Raw genomic sequence first — 9,377 nt, forward strand, 5'->3', positions numbered from 1 at the left:
TGTCCCTGAAGACAGTACACAGGTGACCGCAGGAGGCTGGGCCTCTGTTCAGGACAAAGACCTTGCAGAGAAGGTGCTCATTAGGGACCTCCCTGACGGCGATGCTGCCTGAGCAGCTGAAAGGGATCCTATCTCAAAGTGCTTTAATAAACACCATCATTCTCCTTTTTCAGTGGCTGTGGATCAGATTTATTTTTATTTTATTGATGTTAGAGAGGAAGGGAGAGGGAGAGAGAGAAACATCAAGGACGAGAAGAATCATTGACCAGCTCCTCCCGCACGCCCCTGACTGGGGATTGAGCCTGAAACCCAGGCACGTGCCCTGACCAGGAATCGAACCGGGACCTCCTGGTTGATGTTCAACTGCAGAGCTGGCCGGCCGAGGGTCAAATTTTAAATATCAACGAACAGTGTAACCCAAAGGAACCTTGTTGCTAGTCAATTACCCTGGTTTTACCGCGACTTCATGCTGATTTGTATACGGATACAACACTAAGAACTTATAAAATCTAGTAAGTAATTGTGAGATGATAGATTCTGAAATCCTAGACATCGCCATAGTATGAAATACATGTTTTGTGTCTTAGTACTGAATTTTAACTACAGAAAAATGCTGCTCATAAACGTTTTTAATCATGTTTATTTGGTTTACTTTTTAAATATATAAATTCTGAAAATATATCATGACTGTCCAGTAATGACTTTGTGCGCCCTTCAGCCAGCACCAAGAGGCACCCTGGCTATGGGGTGGGGGCTGGGGGGATGGGTTCTGAGACAGACTCGTGAGTCCAGTTACAATCATTAGTCATGAGTTCATTTGTCTGCCGCTGACATCTTTCCTCGCGTTTAAATTATTCTTCCGTTTCCCCTAAAGGCGGTCCCTCTCTCTAGCTCCAGCGTAAGTCCTCACCCTAAACTCTCCCGAGCTCTGGAGAAGGAAAATCAGAATGTGGTCCAAGGTCAGGCGGCCACTTCACCAACGTGAGTGATTTAGTCGCTGGTTGCCCAAAAGCATTCTTTGTTTCTCTTCCAAGATGATGACGATTCTTCGTATATTTCCTAAAAGACAGAAGCATAACAGGCATTCAACACGAAGCACCTGAATACACGCAGACAGATCTGAGCAGCGAGGGAGATGGACATCACCTCCTGAAATCTGCTCCTCCCTCCACATCCCGGGACGTTATCTCGGCACCGCGAGCAGAGAAAGGAACGAACACGTCCCCTCCACATAAGGACGCCAACCCAGAGGGGAGCAGACGGGGCAGAATAAGGGACAGACTCCCTGGGGCCCAGCACAGGGACAGCCGGGCAGGCAGAAGAGGCGGGGTCTTCAGTTCTAAGCATTTTCCTTTCCAAACACACCTGCTGCTCCCACAGCTCTAACTGCGCTGGTCCCCAGGCAGCGGGGCTCAGCCTGTGACATGGTGACCCTGCAGAAGCTCCGCACAGCTGACAGCTGCTCTGGGTGCAGGTGGCGTCTGCCTGCCCACCTGCGCCTGCGCCACAGACGACCTCGAAGCACAGGCCACGACTAGGACCAGACCAACGTTTCCACATGTTCTGGAAGGACAGGCCACCTTCCCTACTCACTCTCTAGCCAGCTCCTCTGCCGTCGGAACAGAAACCCACACTACTTGTCCTCTGGACACCTGGACCCTCCCCCCCCCGCCCAGGGCCTTCTTTGGAGGCCACCCGATCACCTGCAGTTGTGGGCTGTCCCCTTCCCCTGCCCCAGGCTCACGATTCACTGTGGGGTGCTCTCACTGTGGGGTGCCCTCACTGTGGGGTGCCCTTGACTCCCTTCTCAGGCGCCTCCCCCAATCTATGGACACTGTGGCCTGGTTCAGAGCAAACACCCAGACATCTGAGCTGCACTAAGCCAGGGTCCCTTCACACTCACGGCCTCTCATCCCAGTTTCCCCTTTAACAAGGGGCTTCAGTTTCCATTCGAAAAGCCTGGTGGCTACATCCCTCAGGTGAGTCAGGTCCAGTCGTCATGGACATTGAGGGGCCCCTGCCTTGGTCCCCGGCCCTGGCTGCTGTCCCTCCGCCCCCCAGCGACTCGCACTTTGCTACAGCCCCACCTGGGTGCTGGCCGCCGAGAGCACAGACAGCCGCTGCCGCTGCCGCTAGTGGGGGAGAGGCTCTATGACCAGAGACCGGTTTGCGCTCACTGCGGGGCTGGGCACAGAGAGCCGGTACGTACTGACATGGTTATCACTCACCGGGCATTTTCTCCACCCTTTTCTCTTCTTTTTCTAAAAGGATGGAGCCCTGGGAGGTCTAGTGCCTTGAAGAATTTCTGTGCTGGCAACTGCCCGAGTAGCTGCACACCATTCCCACTCTGCACAGGAGACCCCCCTGTTCAGGGAACCCTAACCCGAGGGCTCCGGCAGCCTGGGAATCCCGGCTTACACTGTGGAGGCCGGGTCCGTGCTGTGCATTCTGGGGGCGTATATTTTTCATGGTTAACAAACCTTGGAAAAAAGATCCTAGATAATAAAAGCATAACATGCTAATTATGACCACCAGACCACCTTCCGGACGAAGCCGAGGCTGCAGGGCTGAGGCAGAGGCGGCCGCTGCAGCGGGCGGGGGGCAGGCCCCTTGCAGGAATTTTGTGCATCGGGCCTCTAGTTTTACATAAACACCGTTTCTCAGATTAAGAAAACAGGAGTTAGCAAGTCGGGGAGACGCATGTGCACAAACTCTGCACGTGCTCTCGTGCTCAGAAATCCCCGGCCAAGGCAGAGGCGGGAGCTTCCCCCAGGTACCTTCTTCCACACGGGCACCTTGGCCTTCAGAGCGTCGATGGCGTAGCTCACGGCTCCGAGGGACGCAGCCCTGTGGGCCGAGGACACGGCGATGACAACGCTTGCTTCGGACACGGGGACCAGGCTGCAACGGAACGGAGGGCACGTTACGCCTTCTCTGAACCTACTGCTCAAGGGTTCACGACCCCTGAAGAGAAATCCCAGAGAAGCTCCCAGAACTAACACCCCTTCTTCCTACGTGGCCTCCAGGTCAACCAACGCCTGAGCCAAACGAACAGGTGCAGCGCCCGGCGGCGCCGGAGAAACGTCACCAGCTGGCGAAGCAGCAGAGAACTTAACTGTCCAACAGCAACACACAGCGGACAGGCCACTAGCGCTGTAATCCAAGGACAGCCGCCGTGACAAAGCAGCACCTCGCTGCGCCTGACGACAGTCTCCCCTGCTGGGCGCTTGCAAAGCCTGGAACCCACTCTTCTTAGGGACACAAAAGGCAAACGAATCTAATGTCCTCCCAGGGCATGTACTTTAAAGTCTTTTTTCTTCATATAAACAGAGTCCAGACTAGAAGACCATTCCCTAACGGCCTCTGGGACTTCCCCCCCGGTCAACACAAGCCCTGCGGCCGGGCTCAAGGGTCTTGCCCACCTGGGCCCTGGCACAGCAGCTGGCACTGCAAACGTTACAACGGAACAAGCAGCCTTAACCTCCACCGTCTGCCAGGAAACACGCTAACTCCTCTCCCCGGAGCCAGGACCTGACACCGCAGGGTCCGCGCCCGCACGGAGGGGAGCTGGCAGGGCATGAGGGCGCCGTACCCGAGTCTGTGGAACACCGCGATGTGCCTGACCGGCCACTTCCGCCTCACGTCCCCACAAATCCTCCGGACTTCATTCTCCGCCATCGGTATGTACGCTTCGTACTCCAAGCTAATGACTTTTTTCCCTTCAAAGTGATTCCTTGTGGTCCCTAAGAAGAAGAAAGAAAGGCGATTAGACAAGGTTTCTCCTTATAGTAGAAATGGCACAGTAAAAAGGGTTCTGATTTTTTAATATATTTTTATTTATTTATTTATTTATTTTTTTATATTTTTTTGCTAATATATTTTATTGATTTTTTACAGAGAGGAAGGGAGAGAGATAGACAGTTAGAAACATCGATGAGAAAGAGAAAAATTGATGTGAGAGCAAAACATCGCTTGGCTGCCTCCTGCACGCCCCCTACTGGGGATCGAGCCGGCAACCCGGGCCTGTGCCCTGACCTGGACTGAACCGGTGACCCTTTGGTGCACGGACGACAGCCAACCACCTGAGCCACACCGGCCAGGGCAAGAACAGGGTTATTTTGGGATAGACAAGTAGCACACAGATCTAACGATTACGTTGCAATATTCTAAAAATGAACATGATGAGAAAAACAAAAGATAACCGTCGCAAAGGTAAGAAGATAAGACGCGCGGATTGGGCAGGCGGACGGAGACTCTCGCGTGACAAAGCAGCAGAGTTCTTCTCCGGCGGCGTTTGCCACTTAGAGGAACGCATCACGTTCCGGGTAATCATGGAAGTATCACTGCCACCATTTCCCCTGGATGTTTGGAAAACACAGAATGCTCTCTGCTAAGGACGTCTGTCCTGCTCTTAGTAGGCCTTTAAATGCTCATTTGACGATTAACTAACACAAAGCAAAAGCTGGAAACTTTGACCCCCACCCGGTCATCGTGGCTCAGTGTCTTAACATCCCGCCCTCACACTGGACACTGGACATGGGACACCCGTGCCTTTACGGCCTCGTGCCGGCATGGGAGTGGGGACACACACTCACCCACAAACAGGGACACTGCGCCGCAGAGCGGGGACGTCACCAGCTGCAAGACTTCCTCCACGGACAGCTTCTCGGCGGTGAACCTGATGATATCTTTAGGTTTCTCTTCATCTTCACCCACATCTTCCCTAGAAATGAGGTATGAACAGACCTTAACGGTGGTGCCAGAGGCAATCACCAAGCTACAGGCTGCATGTCCAGTCATGCTTTTCTACATGAGAGGTGCTAGGAGGCACGATCTGATCTGAATGATACAAATAAACGTGAAATTAAAAAAAAAACAACCACAGTGTTTATCCCTGAGCCGAGCATGATATAAAAAGGAGTTTACCATGAACATGACCACTGGCAGTGGTGCTCAACCTTCCTAATGCCGCAACCCTTTAATACCGTTCCTCATGTTGTGGGGACCCCCAACCATAAAATTACGTTCGTTGCTACTTCATCACTGTAATGTTGCTACTGTGATGAATCGTCACGTAAATATCTGATACACAGGATGTATTTTCATTGTTTGCGACCCACAGGTTGAGAACCGCTGAGTCTTAAAGCATAAACTATCCCTGACGCCCACCTCATCCCCCTTCGGAATTGCTCCTCTGAGGGCTCTCCCGTCCCGGATGGTCCAGATCTCGACAGCTCAGCCTCACGCACATCACTCTCCCCGCTGTCACCAAACCACGCCTGGAGCCGCCCTTTCCTTTACCACAAAGGCTCCGGGGGAGAGAAGTGGTGACGCAAAGGGACGGGCTCATTTCACTGTGGGCACGACCCGCAAAGGCGCCGAGGGAATAAAAGGGGGAAGTGCCTGCCTATGCAGAGCGCTGGGGTCCTCGCCGTGCACCGCCCAGTCACCCAGCAGCATCTGGGGCCTGCTCCCTGCGGGGACTCACCCACGCACTAGACACGGGCCAGGGAGCGGGGGCTGGGGCGGGGCAGGTAGGTGGACCTTGCAGGCCGTGAGGAGTGTGGGTAAAATCCTAAATCCTGGGGGTTCACCCGCACGGGAGAGGAGAGGAAGAAGACTGGAGGAGCGAGGGAGTCAGTCACTCAAGGTGATTCCAACCAAGGAGCCGTCCTAAGCCAGTGTTCCCGCCCGGCCCCTCCGCCCCTGAAGAGAAATGAGTGGTCACTCCTAGACACTGATCCAGGACGCTCAACCGCCCACACGCCCCGAGCCTCCTCCACCCCCTTTTCTTGCAATAAGACCCACGCAAGCCAACCAGTCTCTGAACTTCAAGCCATGCCAGCGCCCCCACTGGTTCTGTGAGGACCTAAAGCCATGTGTGTCAAACACACTAATCAATCACCAAGCTGTCGAGTCAACTTCTGCATCTTTCCAAGAGCAGCTCTAATCATCACATGCTCACACACACGCTCAGACACATGCATGTGCACATGCACATGCACGCACACGCACGCTCAGACACATGCACGCACACGCACGCACACATGCTCACGCACACACATGCACACACGCACGCTCAGACACATGCATGTGCACGCACGCACGCACACATGCTCACGCACACGCACACACATATGCACGCACACACACACACCCCTAACTTCAATGCCAGCCCATTATTTCTGAATAAATTCCAAACTCCAAAAAAGAGCACTTTTCTAAAATCATGGAGGTGATAAGGTGACCACAGTTTCCAAATAAAACAGATACATGTCTAACGGAAGCCTATTATTCCTAAACAGTAGGGCTAAGAGAGAGCCCATCTTCACGGCCATGGTGGGCAATCTGCTTTGTGATATTTATCCTTCCCTTTGGGGCACTGGCATGGAAGCCTTCTATTATCCCTAAATAGTAGGGCTAAGAGAGAGCCCATCTTTACGGCCATGGTGGGCAATCTGCTTTGCGATATTTATCCTTCCCTTTGGGGCACTGGCCTCCGCAAGAGCGTGGGGAAAGCGGGTGAAACGTGATCAGGCATCCTCGGCTTGTTCCTTTCTGTGACGAAACCAAGCATTTACCGCTGAGCTGACGGTCCCTCTGATTCTGGAGGGAAACCCAGCAAGCGAGACGTTCTCCTTCATTCCTAACTTTACCGAAGCGTCTTACTGGCATGACTGCTCGTCTCTACGTCATGTACTCGTCAGCTGACAATAAATTAAGCCCCATTCCGTCTGTGTGTCCAGACTACACGGAGAATCGTTCTTATACGCCCTCCACTCAGGGACGCTGTGTTTGGAAAGACAGAGCGATGGCCTGGGTCCGAGGCCCACCTGCAGCAGCTAAATAATAAAGCTGCGTTTTCACATCCCTGGGAAGTGGTAGGCGTCCGTTTTAGGCACAGTGACCTCTCACTGCCGGGCATGTAATGTTTCCCCACCCTCCGTGCCCAGGGAGCTGCGACCCGGCACCAGTAAGCGCATCAGTGAACAAGCACAGAGTCCAACCGTCTGGCCTCGGGCCTTGGCTCTGCCACTTACAGACCAGCTCTGTTCCTTCTCTGAACATCAGTTCTTCCTCCTGCAAAACAGTGTCCGACACCGTGCCTGACACACGAGAAAGTCCCAATAATCCGTGTAAGGGAAGAGGATGAGCACATCCGAGGGACACTGAGTGAGGCTGCTGACAGCAGAATTGAAGCAGAGACGGCAGGGAGGCGGCACAAGTCTGTCTGCACCGACGCCGGGCTGCGCTGTGACAGAGAGCGCGTGCACACAGACTCACAAAGGGTGCAGGCAAAGCGATCTGCACGCAGGTGACCCCTGTGTGACCCTTCTCCAGGGACAGGAACACTCACCGCACATGCTCCAGGGGCCCCCCAGCACTAGCCTCCACTAATGGGGGGGATGATGGCGACTTCGTCTCCTGCTCGAAGCAGAAGGAGCTGATCTCCAAGCTCGACATATTCCTGACGCACAGCCAGTATCACCTGGTTCCTGACATCAGCCAACCTGAGGGAAGCAGCAGAGTGAGAAGCGTCAGTGCTGTGCGAGGCCTCCAAGGTCTCCCATGAAAAAGGTGACAGAAGCCCTGGGCAATGTGGCTCAGTGGCTAGAGCGTCGGCCAGCAGACTGAAGGGTCGCAGGTTCGATTCCCGTCAAGGGCACATACCTCGGTTGCAGGCTGGATCCCTGGCCCTGGGTGAGGCCCGTGTGGGAGGCAACCAGTGGATGTGTCTCTCTCACATCAATGTTTCTCTCTCTCTGCCCTTCCCTTCCACTCTCTAAAAATCAACAACAGAAAAATACCCTCAGGTGAGGATTAAAGAAACAAAAAAAATATGACATAAATATTACTTTGTAGCATCGCCTGCAGTTGTAACTGAAGGAACTCATGTTCTGAGAGAAAGGACGCATCCATTGAAGAATGAATACACACATTCACCACCAAGAACACAGGAAACTGCCAACAACGCGTATTGGCTGCTGTGTGTCCTAGAGAATTAAATCCTAGACTGACGTTAACGTTCAGACCAGGTCAAAGAAAAGAAAGAAAGAAGAAAAATGCCCTAATTCCAGGAGCCTTCTAAGTGTACAGCCTACTAAGTGGACCCCAGAAGTCCCACAAGACAGGTGTCTCCCGGCAGGTGAAAGGTTAAAGGTTAAAGGTGGGATAGAGGCCCCGCATGTGTCATGGATTATCAGGGCACTTTAAGAGCAATTTAAAAGATATAAAATACAAAATGAGTAGTTTTTGAACACGCATTGTGGAGTTTCTCTTACACGTTGAACATCTATATGGACTAAGTGACATCGTCAATACTCCTGAACACCTTCTAAGAAGCCACTGTTACAATTTGTCCCCAAAACAACTTGAGGTAGGGACATTAAATCGGCTATTACAAAATGCAAATGCAGCAAATCCAAAACCCTGGGGTTTGGTATCTCCTTTTTCTCTTAACCTTAGAAATTTCTATTTTGACTTCTCTGAAGAAGTGGCAGGACATAAAAGTCTCAAGCACACATTTTAACAGAATTTGTAACAATTTCACTTACTGCTATGAAAATGCAGAATCTACATGTTCGATGTTTTGAAATTACAAAAGCAGACATGAGCATGTCCGTTTGGGAGCACCCAGCTCACTGCGCTCCTCGGCAACTGTCTCTAACCCGCCTTACGGAGCTGTGCATTTTAAACTAGGATTTACGTTTCTGGTTCCAGAGAAGCAGAACTAATGACCCTCTCTGACATTAGGGGAAACAAAATTAACTTTTCTCACTTTGACCATTTACCCATTTACACATTCTTTAGAATGCTAAAAAGTGTCTGTTGTACGTATTCCACGATGTGTACCTACCCCGGATGCCGCGTCTCTATCTCGTTCCACAGCTGCAATGCTCTGATTTCTTGGGGCACAGATATGGTCTCCGAGCGAATCCCTGTGATTTCAGCACTTTTTGCAAAATACAACACTTCGACCTGAAAGGAGAGAAAATGCTCTTAATTAAGGACTCGCGGTCCTCTTCTGACAAATGAGTTACTTTTTGTCAAAGACAAATTGGATGAGTTAGAGAAAATCAAATCGCCCATAGAAATGTCAGCGTGTCTGCAAGGCCACCTTCTGAACAGTTGGCACCAAGTCCGGGTGCCGGTGCCGCCAACACGGAAACCAGAAAGGTGACCAGGTGCACCTGGGAGACACGTACACAGTGACCGCGTGTCTGAGGGCCGAGCAGAGACACAGAGTGAATGGCCGAGGAGCCAGGCCCTGTCTTTCGGGGCCACTGACCTGGGCCCGCACTGAGCCCGGGGCAGGTTATGCAACCGCCGCCTGCCCGGCAGGCCCAGCGGGTTCCAGCACCAGCACCTGCACCTGC

The 9,377-nt window shown here is 52.4% G+C and overlaps 1 protein-coding gene across 2 annotated transcripts; it reads right to left on the bottom strand.

Annotated features, from left to right (window-relative positions):
* Positions 1 to 614: 614 nt before the first annotated feature.
* On the bottom strand, positions 615 to 8,944 carry MOCS2 (molybdenum cofactor synthesis 2). 2 transcript variants are annotated; one of them, XM_006761774.2, is made up of 6 exons: positions 8,858 to 8,944; positions 7,358 to 7,511; positions 4,596 to 4,723; positions 3,593 to 3,743; positions 2,778 to 2,901; positions 615 to 1,059 (listed from the first exon to the last, which is right to left on the bottom strand). In XM_006761774.2, exons 2-6 carry the CDS (start codon positions 7,462 to 7,464, stop codon positions 991 to 993), a joined length of 579 nt encoding a protein of 192 aa, XP_006761837.1. In that variant the 5' UTR covers positions 7,465 to 7,511; positions 8,858 to 8,944; the 3' UTR covers positions 615 to 990. The 2 variants fall into 2 exon arrangements, with proteins under 2 accessions (XP_006761837.1, XP_015418141.1); XM_015562655.1 differs by lacking the exon at positions 8,858 to 8,944 and adding an exon at positions 8,786 to 8,804.
* Positions 8,945 to 9,377: the final 433 nt, after the last annotated feature.

The sequence above is a fragment of the Myotis davidii genome, unplaced genomic scaffold (assembly GCF_000327345.1).
Source record: "Myotis davidii unplaced genomic scaffold, ASM32734v1 scaffold496, whole genome shotgun sequence".
Classification (NCBI taxonomy): domain Eukaryota; kingdom Metazoa; phylum Chordata; class Mammalia; order Chiroptera; family Vespertilionidae; genus Myotis; species Myotis davidii.